General features: G+C 39.7%; 1 protein-coding gene across 3 annotated transcripts in view; it reads right to left on the reverse strand.

Annotated features, from left to right (window-relative positions):
• Nucleotides 1–472: 472 nt before the first annotated feature.
• Kctd16 (potassium channel tetramerization domain containing 16) overlaps nucleotides 473–16,266 on the reverse strand; it is a 264,870-nt gene continuing 249,076 nt past the window's right edge. For all 3 annotated transcript variants that reach the window (XM_013112761.3, XM_013112759.3, XM_021226647.2), the window contains one exon: nucleotides 473–2,255. In XM_013112761.3, coding sequence (XP_012968215.1) covers nucleotides 1,804–2,255 — 452 coding nt within the window. In that variant the 3' untranslated portion in view covers nucleotides 473–1,803. The remainder of the gene's footprint in view (nucleotides 2,256–16,266) is intronic.

Raw genomic sequence — 16,266 nt, forward strand, 5'->3', positions numbered from 1 at the left:
TTAAACTTTATCTGAAGCATCAGGACATGAAAACATTGCCTTATTACCCAGCTGTGTAGTCAAGAATTACACAAAGTTCAGAAAGACAACCATATACTAATGGACACCAATAAATCAATGAGGAGATTCATAAATAATAAACGTACCTAAATGAAAGTATACAGAAAGAAGAAACTGGTAATTAGGTTTTCCTCCCATAGACACTATCTGGTTGTCTTTATTATCTGTGCTAACTATACACACATGCACACACATACACACACACACATACACACACACACACATTCACATGTACACACACAAAACAAAAAGTTAGGAATTCTTGGCACATTATAGTGACAAATCATTTTTGCAGTTACCACTGAGATATGTGAGGAATGTTAAAAATGAAAGTTGTCTTTGGACATTCATTTAGCACAAGGGAACAAAAGAACTACTGGTAGATTAATAGAAGACAAGAGTCGTGTAGATAGACATTGTTAACAATTTCTTTTTGACTGTATCTATACAGGCCAGGAATATATTTTTTTTTAAAAATCTTAAAAAGTCAAATTCATAACTTTTGTGTTCCAGCCACCCATTTGGGTCATTACAGACATAGAAATTATACAACTAAACCATGGTACGGCCATAGCCAAACCCCAGGAATCCAAAGGCAACCAAGCCTGGCCACAAGCAAGCAACAACGTACAGATATAGTTTAAAATTCCTATGAGAAATTAAGAAGCATGTCGGGGTACAAATCCTCTAAAGCAAGCAAACGGAAGGCTGGATGCATCGATTACTGGATGTTGGGTGTTGTCCATAGCTTTACAACTCATGGGGATGCAACAAACCTGCCTGAATTATACAAAAGGCCTCATCAATAAAATGTGGGCAAGTTAGCACTCTGAGTCCGGCAGAGAATGGTGATTGACAAGTAAGAATGGCGAAGGCTGAGTGCAGGGAGTGTCAAAGCTATGTTTATGAATGGGGATATGTGCTTGTTTGATAAACATGAACAATGTCCCACTAGCTCATCTCACTGTCTCCTCATGTAGGGAGAGAGTACAACAATGCCAAGGAGCCTGAGGTTATTTATTTCAAAATAAGAAAGAGAATTTGTTGATGATGGGAGCCTACTCAGCATTAGGAAGTGTTGCCAAGAGAGGCTGGGAAATCTGCCCAGGAGGGTTTACATAAAGAGGCAGAGGTTTCTTTGTCTGAAGTGCTCTTGTGGGGGCAGCTGGCAGCAGGGTGTCAGCCCTTTGTAGTCCAGGTCCTGTGTCATGTGCATCCGTTGTGCATATATACAGACATATATTGTGCTTGTGTTGCACAAGTACTCATGCATACAGAGTCAATAGAAACTGGCACATAGAGATATAAGTGAAAAATCATACAAATTTGCCATTCTTCCCAAACCCCATAAATAAAAGGAAAGAACAATTAAAAAGCTTGACATGTGCAATGGGTCCTATCTCTTCCCCTATCCTTGGCCAAAGGAAGGAGGCAGAAAAAGAGAGGGAGGGGGAAACAGTTTGGGATAGATGACCCCCAAAGCTTGTGAGCTACTCACATGTAGCTGGGTTCAAGTTAATAAAAGACAAAGGACAACACAAGAGCTTGCTTCTGGTACCACATCTGCAAAGAAATCTACCCTGTGGATTTACACATTAAGGTGAGCTAGTTAAAGTAGGCAGTAGCACATCAATGGACTATTGTGTTCTAACAAATGTGGATCATTAGTTGTTACTTTTCCTTTAACATATGTGTTCCTTTGGGGAGGTTTATTTCAAAGTGGTGACTACCCCCAGCCCTCCCCTATAGATGATACTTCCGTAAAAGTTCAGACTGCCAGGGATGTTTCCTCTCCGGGAAGCGATCTGGAATTTTTATCTTCAGGAAATCCTGGATGCACTTCTCCAGCTCTTCTTCAATGGAGAGCTTTTCCTTCGCAGCTTTCTTTTTGCTGCTTATGTTCGACTCCCTGGAGCCCGAAGTCAGAGTCCTAAGCAGGTCACTTTTCCGCCTCATCTCGGACTGTTGAATCAACTGCACCGGGCCCTTCTTAATGGGCCTGTCCAGAGTCTGGATATTGCTCTGGCGCGTTACAGGACCACAGATCACCGTCTCCTGGGGAGAGCTGGCCTCTGACTGGCTGTCGCAGCTGGAAGTGGAGAGGTCATTGCAAGAGGTGCCACTCTCGCCTTTGTCTCCCTTGCCATTCTTGCAGCAGCAATCACAATGAGAGGAGGACCACCTGGAAGGCTCACCTGGAAAGCAAACACAGACCCAAAAGGTGAATGCCAGCAACTCAGGGTGGTGCAGAGACAGAACACATTAGTCCTCCGAGAATACAGGTGAGCCACAACAACGACATTCAAAAGCTAAGTCATTACTAGTATTAGACTTGTGTATCTAGTGGAATATGGCATCATGCTTAAGCACACCGGCATAGCACTCAAGAGCCCTAGGCAAAAATATTCAGGTATTTATCATCCCTGGCACCTCACGGACCCAAATTTTAAAGACTACAGTTCTACCATCAGTAAAACCAAGATAATAGTTTTTTACTACCTGGAGTCTCAGGGATGACTTAGATTAGACAAGCAGAATGAAGTCGATGACATACAGTAATCTCAGAAAATGCTTGCCAATTTCTCCATGGGTAACATTTAACCCTCAGCTCCAGCTTCACCTGTAGCAGCCAGGATTTAGGAAGAGACTACATAAGGGGAAACGCAGCGACCAGTGAAGACAGCTCTGATCAGCCTCAGCATCTCATTGGTTTTCCATCATCCTATGAGCACAACAGTCCCACTCAGCATTTATACACATGGAAACACTAAGACCCAGGAGCTTAACAGATATGTCATGGTTTGAATAGCTTCTTAGTGGAAGAACTGGGATTTGAATACAGATGGCCCAGGTGTTATAACCAAGTCAATTAATTGCTTCCTAGAACAAATTGCCTGTCTGTAAAATTCTTGCTTCTTAAAACACTGATCAAGTGTGAATTTCTATGAAGTCCCTGTGCACCTCACCCAAGAAAACTTACCTGCTCATGGAATGGCTGTACTTTTAAGTTCCTTAAATATTGCAGTTAAGTACTTTATGTGTCCCAGCATCTACTAAACCACCATCTTCCTAATGTTGATGTGGTGAGGTGTTCATTGTTGTAGGTCTAACTAGTCACCCAAGTGTAGCAAAGAGTTCAGTAACACAGAGCATCTTAAGTACTAACTTCAAAGTAGCTGGGTCTCACCATGCCCGAAGCTCGTATTGTCAGTGGGCATGTCTGCTATAGTATGCACACTTGGTGGCTCCATGAACTTTGAAAAATCCACACTCATGGCACAAAAGAACTTTTTCAAACATACATTATGACCCCTAGGCTGCCAGTGTCTGAATAGCCCCAAGCCTCCTGGAGTCATACTACATATTGATCATATATTACAGGCTGGGTGTTGTGGGATAGTGCTTTAACTAGGAAAAGATGTTTTATATTTGTTTATGCTGTGGAATATTATTTTAACTATGTAAAGATGTGTTACATTTGTTTATGCTGCATTTGCTTAATGAAGTAAGGATGTATGTCTAACTATGCAAAGAATGTGCTACATTTATTTCACCTTGCTGCCTAAGGCACCTGATTGGTATAATAAAGAGCTGAACAGTCAATATCTAGACAGAGAGAATAAATAAGAGGAGGACTCTGGCAGGGTGCTGGTGGCCCACACCTTTAATCCCAGCACTCAGTGAAGAGAAACTAAGATTCTTATGATATTAATATGATAGAAAGATAATACATATTTTCAATGATTTTTTAAAAATGCCGTCTTGATTTTACTATGTCTTATTATTATAAACAATAGGTATCATGATAAAAAAATCTAGTTCACTGCCATTTCTAATATGATCAAGTAAATGAACCTATTTAAAAAAAACTCAGCCCTTGACTACCAATGAAATGTCTATATTTCGCATGTATAAAAGATTTTCACACATGACAACTAGTCATATTTTTTCCAGAGGAAGTAAAAATATTTTTCTCTAAATCACAGCCCCAGAATTCCTAACTCATCTAGTCATTTTATAACATGAAACTGTGTGATCATTGTACTTACATAGCTATTAAATTAAATGCAACAATCCGATTAGCCAAAAGGAATCATAATGACAGTAATGCCATAGCTATTCTTAGTTATTACAAATAAATATCTTTTGTGCAATGGAGAAACTGCTCGACATGCGCCAGCCAGTGCTTGAGAATATCTGCAATGAAAAAGGCTTTGGTCTGTCAGGGAATTTGAGGGGAATAATTCTCACTTCTAGTCTACAGAATGTGTCTCAGTTGCCTGACAATAGGGTCATTCTTTATTAATATAACTCAAAGCAAAGTAGTTCCAATGAATTGAACTGAATAAAAGTAATCACTTCAGACCCAAGTTTATCTAACTTGGTCCACTGGAGAATGTTTAGAAATTAAATTTAGCATGGAGGAAAAAGGAAAGGAAAGAAAGGAATAGGATAAGGAAGGGAAATGAAGGAAAGAAACAGAAACAGGGAGGATATGAATATAATATACATTATATATATACTACATATATATATATATATAATCATAAGAGACCTTAAAACAAGGTGGCAAAATACTTTACGTGTAAGTCCTGATAAGTCAATAGAAATGTATGTCTCTGCTCCTGCCCAGGTGTTCTCTTCCCAAGGAAGTCCCTCCAGTCACCAAGCTCCAGAGGAAGTTTGAATCTGCTTAGGAGCCTTTATGTATCACCCAAATCCATATGGGATGACCCCTGTGTATTCATGTGCAACCTTGCACTGCATGGAAAGCGAGGGGCCTGGCACTACTGCAGCGTGTCTCCTAAAGCTGCTGGGAAGATTCAGCATTTCAGTGTCATCTGGGATTCCTCTGCTTGCAGGCAAATAGAATTATTACCTTTCATGCATTCTGGGCACTATCACTCTCACAAGGACATTGAACAACTTAATTTGAGTGCAGCTTATCAGTACTATATATTTTAATATTTCACAATGATATTTGAGTATTTTAGCATTTGGGCAATGTTTTGTTTTGAAATCAAGGAAGAAGGGGGAAATAATTCAGTCAAAACAGAGCCAAAATGAAATTTGAAAACAGTCATACTAAACAGAGAAATCCACCACCTCTTTCTTGGAAGCGCTGTCTTAAAGCAGTCTCTTCCCAAGGATGCCGCTGCAGCAGAGGTAGGAAGCTAGGCTGGAAGGGGGCTGCAATCACAGGGCCCCTGGCCCTTGCAGGCCTCTGAAGCGTGCTCACATGCCTTAAGAAGTCATGGAAGATGTACGCAAGGTCAGCTCTGCAAGGCAAGGTATTCTAGGATCTTCCCGTTGATGCAGAGGAGCGGTGCCACAAACACCCCAGTGCTTCGAATTTAAACGCGTTCACTTCTAATCTGTGATGTTTCAGCACTGCTTGGAGTCTTTACATTTAGCAAGAAAACAGGTTACAACTGATTGGCCAAATATAAGGGGGAGAGGGAATAGTTTCATTCGAAGAAAAGTTTAACTTAATGGTATTAAGAAGAGAAGAAAATCTGTCCCCTGTTGGAGGCTTATCACTTAATTGCCGGACATAAAATTTGATAATACTGCTTTGGGTTTTTTTTATAAACCATTTATAATTTTGAGGGCTTCTGTGACAGTTTTGGTATCTGGCACATAACAGATCTTTCATAAATGTTTGATGAGTGAGAAAATGTGCTTTAAAATGTGCTTTCAGATGTTTCAAGTTGAACACATGGCAGAAAATATCTTGGGCCCCAGCATCAAGTACCACAATCGGACAACTGTGTGTCTTCAGAGCAATTACCTGAGATATCTTAGAGTAACCTGAAAAATAAGTAAACTAATAGTTTTTGTTCATAGATTCTTGAAGAAAATTAAGTGAAACCATTAAAGTAAAAGATGTCGCAGTCTGTAGCACAGAATACATACTCCATACTCCATTCGTTCAAATATATTGACTATACAGCAAGCAAGACCTCAGTCAGTACAAACATTCCAACTAGGAATTTGACAGACATAATGATGATTCTGCTACCAATTTACACTCAATATTTACTGATGACTCAAGGGCCTCATTAGGAAGGACACTACAGCTATAGCTGGACACTGTAGAAAAGTGTTAACTTGAGTATCTGGTAATGCCAGACTTGGCATTTGAATGGAGAATAATGATGAGCACAAAAAGTATATGGCAGGTACCATGTGACCAGGGATATTTTTGGAAGAAAGAAGTCTTCCAGTGCAGTGCTTAAAAGTTAACAAGTAGATGAGTCCTCTAGTATAACAATTTACCTGAACTATTTCTGAACAGGACAGGAAGAACTTGGTATTTTAAATTAAATTCAGGGCAAGTGGAAAAATCAGCTTTCCAAATATCTACATCCAAATCTTTGAATATTTTATTTCTCAGCAACATTAAGGACCAATCATGTGTCCCAGCTTCCATGGAGTCCTGAGTAGAGAGGTTCTTACTGGTAAGAAGTAGGAGGGGAAAGCCTACAAAATATGCCTCCTCCATGAAAAATTTAAGGCCAGCTGAGTGAGACATGACTTAGCAAACTCACAAAGTGCTTATGCATTTTTAAAGGAGGCATCTCTGTAACCTACCCACACTTCAAATTCTTCACCTGCTAATGGCTGGGAGTACAATGTTCTACATTAAAGCATCATCTGGGAAAGCTGGTACTCCATGACTACTCCGTCAATGATGTAGGAGCCTTCCAGTCTAGGAGAGAAGTGGCCAGATTTAATTTATCAAGGCTGCTAAAAGACCCTCTTGCTTTCACAACTGAATACTCAATAACAAGCAAATTGATGTTTTTCTAATTCTGCTAACCTTTAAAGATACATTGAATGTTGGAGATTGGGGATAGGCAGGCTGTTAAGCTTCTGGACAGTAAGAATCCTTTCACTGGACAATCATCGTTTCTGGTTCCTGGCAGACCTTCTCTTCACTCAAGGGCATTTGGTGTTGGGTGGGCCCGGCTGGGATGCCTATTTAAGAGGTGGTTATATGAGCAAGTAAGGCATCCACAGATCAGTGAGGGATGCAGATACGCCTCCAGTGATCTTAACAGGGAGAATTCAATGCAAGGTGGAAAAACAGACTTTGGGAGGATAGACCTGATGGTCTGAGTGACTGGGGGCTATGGCTACTGTCTGGAAAGATGAATTGAAGAATATGCAAAGGTTAATGCCTAAACAGCTTAAAAGAGGTGTCTGGTGGAGGAGGGACCAGATGTCTGAGGAAAGTCTGCTGGTGAAGGTACCTGAAGGAGTCTACCTCTCAGGATCATGATGGAGGGAGAACTAGAGCCAATGGCTCTGGGGCAAAGTAAAACAGAAGCTTGAATCAAGTCAGGAGTCCTTCTCAGATGCAGGTCTCACACCCTCCTCAGCATCTATTGCTGACAAAGTCTAACAGAAAGACAGCTGTGTACATGAAGAGTGTCCTTGTGTGACTGGTTAGGCAGTGTGGTGACACTGAATCCTAGTCCTGTCATCACAAAGAGTAGCACAGAAGGGTTGATTGGAAGCAGAGACAGTGCCATCAGACCCAACATATGGATGCTCTGAGGACTGGAAATGGATAAAAGACAGCCCCCTTGGCCAGTTGGAATGCATTTTACAGAAGAGTTAGTGCACGGCAATAAAGAAAGCCATCATCTCACTTCAGCTCCTGCCCCCTGCCCCTTTTTACACTTGAGGGTTTTCAATTTGTTCTCCCCTCGCAGAAACACACACTCACACACTCTTCTAATTTATACCGGCTTAATTTGCTCATATCAGCACAAACACAGCTGAAATATGACTTCACAGAATGGGTTTACCTATCTATTCCCCATGGGCAATTTAAGCTCATCCCAATCTCTTGACCCTGGATTTCATATTTTCATAACATCATATATGTACAAGCCTGACATATTCTCTCTCTCTCTCTCTCTCTCTCTCTCTCTCTCTCTCTCTCTCTCTCTCTCCCTCCCTCCCTCCCTCCCCCTCTCTCTCTTTCTCTTGCTCTCTCTCTCGCTCTCTCATATGTTTACATATTTACATGCACAGTGTATATGTGTTCTTCCGGGTTTATTGATTTAATGGCTGCTTTCTACAGGAAGCTATGGGCTATAGTGATATCCTCCTTCCTCATGAATTCTACACCACACTAATATACACAGGTCAGGCTGCAAGTGTGTGTGCAAGGATGTATGTAGATGCTCGGTAAATGTCTGTGTATAGGGCAAATTGAACATAAAACATATATATATGTATATAAATGGTATAGTTTAAAGATTGTGAGTGTGACAGAGAGAGACAGAATAATTACAAATATATTTATAAAAAGGTCTCTTACTCCTGAAGGTCTTTAGAAGAGGTACTATCAGGAGACAGCTGATGTAACCATGATAAAAATAGATTGGCTTGATGGAGATCAAATTGCATGGCCTACCCAACAAGTTTAAGGAACCTTATTTTCTGTATGATTATCTATGTATAAATTAGTCATCATGCATAATGGATTGTTATTGTAAAGGATCATACATTATTATAGAATTTAAATAGAAACCAAGTTTCCTACTACTCTGTTTCATATTGATACAGTTTTCCTGTTTAGCAATGTTCAGAAGCACCTTTCCACCTCATGTTTGGATCTCTTATTTAGAGCAATGCAGTGGTTTGAGTAAAGCTGGTAACTATGAATGTTGACTCCCTGGTTTAGCGTTTTGTTCTTTTAAGCAGCTTGCGATGACATGATTATTCCACTGTTTAAGGACTGTTGGCTCTTTAATTGCCTTCTTCCTTGTTTTACTTCATTTTAGATTTATCTTTTTCCCTCTTTCTTTTAGCTAAGGTCATACTTGATTACTCCATCCCCCAAAGTCCTTATTATTCATCTAGGTCAAGTTCTTTGGCAAGTTCCTACCTTCCTTGTCCTAAAGATTTGCCTCTGTCCTTTTCTTCAACTTTTTTGTGACCTGAAGCAAGTTTCCCACGAACCACCCTATGTCTTAAGCAATATCTAGGCCACCAGGGGATGATATATACCCTGATGTGAATAGAGCTCTGTAACATGAGCACAGTGGGTGATGCTGTCTTGATGTGTGACTCGAGCTAGGTGGGTCTGAGTCCTCACTGGGACTGCTCTGCTAGAACATATGGGTCATAAATGCTGTATTCTGTGGGAGGTTGCCAAACTGGGAAATGTGAGTCCAATAGCCATCTTCCACACCAGCTGGGGAAGACATTTAGGGAACAGTGAGCCAAAAGAGCCAGGAAAAGCTGAGAAATAGAGAGAAACATCCCATCATTTAGCAGTGTCTCAATTTGGCCCCAGGACCAGATTTGTAACTTTTAGGCTTGGAAATTCTCTTTTAGCTTAATCTAGTAAGAGTTAATGTTTTGAACCAAATAATATGATTCTTAAATACTATATCAACCTCATATAAGCACACTTAACATCTACTAACTTTATCTATTTCATCACCTGAACACACACACAAACACACACTCCCAGCGCTAATGATGCAGAAGGTGAGAACTACTGTTATTGTAAAGCTGTTTTGAGAATGACTTGTTTCTTCTCTGGGGTAGTGTCTTATTTATCACTTTAACCCTAACAAATCTAAATAACATTTGAAGCAACAAAATAAATCTGTGTCACTATCAGTTTTGCCCACCAACTACAGTTGTGAGCAAGGCCACAACTATCTTCCCAGTAAAAACTTTAACATAATAATAAAAAATAAAATAAAACAACTGATGTAGGACCCTTACCTGTCAGTTTTCATAATAATCCATTAAGTTATGCTATTTTCCTTTGTTTTTCATGAATGCAAATACATTTTAAAATTAAAGTAGCTCAATCTAAAGTTATAAGCTTGAGAAATGACATGACTTCAAACCAAGATCTTTTTTTAAAAAAATGCATAGCCTTTGTGGGGTTTTGGTGAAAATATGTTCCCCCCCCCACACACACACACATTCTGAAAGAGATATTTGATTCTACAAGAGATATTTGGAAATGCCTAGAGGTTGCAAGGGTTAAAACATTGACTGCCTAGCAGGATCATCCTAATAACATCTCTTCAGTAACATCTCTAAAGCATAATAGACTTAGAACAACTTGAAACATCTCCATTTTCTTAGGTATTTCACTCATAAGAGCAAGAAATTTAACCTCACTCCCTCCAAAATATTAGCACAGGACTAACATAACGATAAATTGTGCTGGTCCTCTTGATGATACATGGAGATAGTTCACACACTTCATCATGCATGCTCTTACTGAATCTACTCAGGTAACAATCATTGGTCTTTGAAGTGTGCACTTCCTTAGTTCATGACAAAGCCCTTTGTGACATAATAAGGAGATAATATTTTCTAATACCGTCTAATAAATATTAAATAGCCAAACAGAGCATGGTAACTTCTTAAGGGGGAGAATGTGTTTGTGGACAAATGGTTGTTTCTCATGGCTTAAAAAGAGTCACCCTATGCTATAATACTTATTCAAGAGCCAGAGAACCCATGGATTTGAACAACACAGAGGAAATAGAACATGTGTGAGTCATGCATCCCTTGGAGGGAAGTCAGTGTTAAGAGAAAACCTCGAGAGCAGAAGATGCTCTCATGAGAAGTCCAACAAGGAGGAGATTACAATTCAGATGGGCATATCAATAGCACAGAGTCAGACTCCCAGGAAGACAGGCAAAGACCTAATAGCACTTAAGGAACATGCCCAGGACCTGGAGAGGATCTGCTTGGGACCAAGTCAGGGATACCACTGGGATGATGTACCCTGGAGACAAAAGGTAGGTAAATCAAATCTGAAAGGAGAGGATTTTCTAAACAAACATTCTACTACCTGTGACAAAAAATAAGCAAATAAGAGCAAAAACACTCTTCAGATGAGACTACTGTTGTTCCTGAGAGTGAAGACACCTGTAAATGACAAAGTAATTTGGAGAAAGAGGATTATTGCATGGACCACATACATGATGGTAAGAGAAGAGGAGAGGACAGGAGAGGAGAGAAGAGGACAGGAGAGGAGAGGAGAGGAGAGGAAAGGAGAGGAGAGGAGAGGAGAGGAGAGGAGAGGAGAGGAGAGGAGAGGACAGGAGAGGAGAGGAGAGGAGAGGAGAGGAGAGGAGAGGAGAGGAGAGGAGAGGAGAGGAGGGGAGAGGGCTCCACTCTGCCCTGAATCCAGCAGCATCTCACTGAATGATCCGATCCAGCCTGTGGAAACAGGAGGATAATGCAATGCTTTTCTACCTCAGGATAAGTAGGTACCTGGCTAGGACTTTCCCTTTCCAGGTAATAATAGGCTGCCATTCTGTCTGAATTTTCCCATAAGGAACATCAAATGGCTTCTTCTGAATGGTGTGTATTCTTGACCAAAGAATAATTTTCAGAAATTCAAGGTGCATGGTTTATCATAATTCTCAGGCTACACAGAAACAGGCAGTAAAGAGCAATGACTAGCCATTATTAAGTTTAAAAATTCCACAGTGAATTGCTGAACTGTGGGCACCCACCATGTGTCCATTGTGATGCTACTCTGACATACAGCAGGGAATTTTCACCTTAGCATTTGGGCTGCCTAGCTTCCGGTGGGGCCTGCCCACTGCTGAGTAGTAGCCGGCTCCAACCATAAACTTTACCTGGATATTTTCTCCTCATCCAAGGCAATTGACTTAATGTCCCCTGGGGGCAAAAATCTTCTTGCTGTCCTGAAATAAATGTGCATACTTATTGATGAGGAGACCAAATTAGATAAAACTTAGCTAAGTGGTCCACAGCTCATGAAGCCAGTAAAAGAGAAGGCTAGGATTGGTTTTGGCTGTTTTAGCTTCAAGACATCTGCCCATTTCCTCATCCTGTTGCACTGCTCCAGTGAAACACTGAATTTTTGACAGAAGCTTATCTCACAAACTCCTTCCCCCATTAGTGATGAACTTAAAAGAAGCACAGTGAGCAGAGGCAGGGGACTCTGAGAGGCCCTTCCACTTTTCACCAATGGGAAGAACATCTCATTTTTACCAGGCTGTCTTCAGATGATAATAGAAGAGGAAGTCGGGCAGTCTGCCTTAACCTGTATCTTTGTTAATTGTGCATTAATTAAATGCTAGTCTTTTAATTAAGAATTCAAAACTGGATAAAGGCAGAGCTAAGCAAGAGTTTCTCTATGCAGCCACAGCCTATATTAATATCCTGTCATACTAATAGAGGATATAAAATGGAATATTTGCTACCTGCCCTGCGTTGTCTTCTGTAGTTACCCTGGGTGAAGCTCATTTGAGTTCTGCAGCATCCATAGGATAGATACTTGGTTGTCTCTCACTTTTTGCAGAAAGACAAACTGCGGCACAGAAGGGGTAAGCAGAAGACCCATGCCACTACAACATGAACTAGCATGCAGAATCAGTCAGTCTGGCCCCAGGATCTCCATAGACAACAGGTACTTGTGCCAATGGTTCTGTTTCTTGGGTTTTGTTTGTTTTTTTCTGTGCTTGTGCATCCTCAAGAAGGCTGGAGAACCTTTTTATTAGGCATGATGTCTCACTGGAACTTAAGTCTCACTGCTGTGGGAATCTGGCTGCCTCAGCCTCCCCAGTGCTGGAGTTACAAACCTGCCACCACACCTAATAATTTTCCTTGTCCTGAGAATTTGCATTTACTACTTTTATGTCAATTTGACTGAAGTTATAGTCGTTTAAGGAGATGGAACCTCAATTAAGAAAAAAAATACCCTCATTAAGTAGGCTTGTGGCTAAGCCTATTGAATATTTTCTGCATTTCCTCTTTTTAATTTTTATTTATTTTTATTTTTAATTTATTAATTATTTTACATTCTGTCTGCCTTTTCCCACCCTCCTCTCCTCTCATTCCCTCTCCCTACCTCCCCTCTCTCCCAACATCCACTCTTGTAGTGAGATATCCACCTTGATCCGTGCATTCACACACTCCTCCTCTATTTCTGTTCAGAAAGGCGCAGGCCTCTCATGAGTATCAGCCAAGAAATGCATATCAAGTCGTGGTAAGACTAAGCACCTCCCCTTGCATTAAGGGACATTTTCTTGATTGATAATTGATGGTGGAGGGCCAAGTTTAATGTAGAATGTGATACCCCTGGGCTGGTGATTCTGGATGCTATAAGAAAGCAGGCTGAGGAAGCCACAAAGAGCAAGGCAGTAGCCAGCATTCCTCCATGAAGTCTTTATCAGTTCATACCTCTAAGTTCCTGTCTCAGCTCCTGCCTGGACTACCCTCAGTGAAAGAGTGTCATCAAAGACATAGAAGCCGTAATAAACACTTTACTTTCCAAGTCATTTTGGGATATGGTCTTTATCACATGTTGCAGGATATTTTATCACACTGTATGAAGATGTGTCACTGTCTTACCTTACCTGCCTAAGGCACCTGATTGGCTAAATAAAGAGCTGAATTGCCACTAGATAGGCAGGAGAGGATAGGCAGGGCTTGTGAGCAGAGATAGGAACTCGGGGAGGAAGAGAGGTGGAAATGCCAGGGAGATGGAGGGATTCGGATGTACAGAATGGAGGAGGGGTAAAAAGTCATGTGGCAGAATGGAGATTAATAGAAAGGATTTAATTTAAGTTGGAAGAGATAGTAGTAGAAGCCTAAGCTAAGGCCAAGCTTTCATAGTTAACAGTAAGGCTCTGTGTCATTATTTGGTGGGCTGGCAGTCCTGAGAAGAAACTCTGACAACAATTACGGTAATAAAACCTTAAGTAAGACAAGACTGAACTGAGGTCTTCATGCTTGAATGGTTAGCACTTTACCTAAGAAGCCATCTTCCCAATTTCCAGTTACTGAGCTTTAAACTAAAGAAACAAGAATGAACTTCAGCTCTTCTTGGTGACTCATAGTGTCTTTATTTGGAAATGTGGGAAATAGAAATATTTTGCTGAAGTAACAGAGGGACTGAATGATAAGATTCATCCAAAAAAAGTACCCAGGCTATTTTCAATGACTACCAAAATATCTATAAAACAATTGGTTACTTTGCATGTCAAGCATAGAAAGATGAACATCAACTTCAGTGTAAGTATTTAAATAGAAATTTCACTGAAGATAACCATCCATTTAATTCCCTGATTCTTCAACCATTCTTCTAATATTCAGTTCACTCAAAATATATTTTCTTATTACCTAACAACAATCTCCACTTAGAACTCTTAAGATAGGCTGTCTATAAAAAGCATTGTTATAATTTACATACACTGACAATATTTAGTGAAACACCAGTATGCACACAGACAAGTTCATACAGAAATGTGCTTTCTTGGCTCTCCAGAACAATGACTGCTGTATTTGACTTGAACTTCAGGAACAAGGAAAATGCATTGCTCTGTTAGTTCATGGTTTTCTGCTTAAAAGTGAGTTGTGTGTTACTGTGAAATTTCCTAACTGCACAAAAATGCATACATAAAATTATGAGATTGTCCATTCAACCATGATTTGAGAAAAGTAATCTACCATTACTTCCATCTCAGAGACCTCAGAGTGATGACTTTCAGTCACTGTTGGTGTGTGGCTACAAACTATCTCAGTATTCTCAATCACACTTGGGACTTGGGAAGCAAATTTTAACGTCTGCATTTCCTGCAATAGAAAAGTTTCATTATCTGAAGCTTTCCCTAGGCTTATTGTTATAAAACAGACATAGCAACTGTAAGGGCACTATTGCCATAAATAAAAATGAAGAATGCCAGAATTATTCCATAATACTTTTGAAACTTAAATAATTGAAATGATTATCCAGAAAATATTTTCTAGACATACACAGAGATAGATAGGAAGGTATTTGAGATTGACATTTGCTTCACAGTGTTACCACATGTCATAGAACCTCAAGCTAGAATACATTTCACCAATGGTAATAACTAAATCAACTCAAATTTTTCAGATGTCTTTGTCGGTGGAGAGTATGGGGAAATGTATTTGAATTATAACTACAGGATTTTTTAAAAGGTACATATTAGAAAAAGAAACATGTAATCTATGGTTACAGCATGTTATCTAACTACCAAGCTAACTAGATGTTTTTAGTACTTACAACACGAGTAAAATGCTACACTTACTGTTACTGTCTGAAGGATGAACGAAGTTCATGCTTGGCCTAAGCCAACAGGTGGAAGAATGAAGTGGACGAATGAACTTAACTTGCATGACAGTATCATTAGAGACAACTTTTGAAATTTTTAAAAAAATGTAAACTAATCTATAGTTACCACCAGAATTTATTGAAGACTATTTACTAAATAGCTCATATCCATTGCTTGCTTCATTATTACTTAACAAAAGAATCTAAGCTAAAATGCATAGTGTAACTCTTTCAATATTACATGGCAATATAGTAAAACAAGATTTTCAAATACAGGCATCCCAACTTGATAATTCCTGTATTTTCCCCCTATGATGCTCTCTCCATAGTAACATCCCAAACAAATTAACCCTTACCCCAAGAGTGTAAAACAATACACCTAGTATACCAATAAGTCATATGAACACTTGCTATTGAAGATGATGAGTAATAGCATTGTTTTCTCAAATAGATAGGCCCGAGTTCATATCCAGTTTCTGCCATTTACTTGGGCTATGCCTTTTGTTGTACTTTGGCCAATCTCTGTAAGCCACAGTTTCACCTTCTATGAAACTGAATAGTAATCATCTCTCTCTAATTGTTAGGAATAATTTATATACTTTAACCAGAACATTTAACTCATACTTTTATTGTAGTAAGTGCTCAATGAATTTTATTCTATCTTTGATGATATAGAAACATTTCCCCAGGTCCAAACAGACATTAGAATATAGGGCAATAAAAAGGGAAAGTAGAGAAAAGAGATTAACAGGCTACATTCTTCTCTGCCTCTGCACCCTCCAATGAGTTTACAGAGCCATCTGCTAAGCAGTGGCATCTGGCCCCTCTTGCCCCAACACAGGATTCTTCTCACTGTGCAATTCAGTGAACTTCTGGTAAAGTGGGAATGTCAAAAAGGAGAAGGAATAATGATTTCTTTTCGAAGGTTCACTATTGGAAAGCTGTTAGAATGGTAGAAAACATAATTCTTTACACTTTGTGTAATCTGGGTATTTCTGTTGTTGCTAAGAAAAGAACACCTATGTATATGGTTACTTGTTAAACCAGTCACACAGTTATTAAAATATATCAGAGACAGAAAAAAAACAAACCAACAA

Source organism: Mesocricetus auratus, unplaced genomic scaffold, assembly GCF_017639785.1.
Source record: "Mesocricetus auratus isolate SY011 unplaced genomic scaffold, BCM_Maur_2.0 Super-Scaffold_6730, whole genome shotgun sequence".
Classification (NCBI taxonomy): Eukaryota; Metazoa; Chordata; class Mammalia; order Rodentia; family Cricetidae; genus Mesocricetus; species Mesocricetus auratus.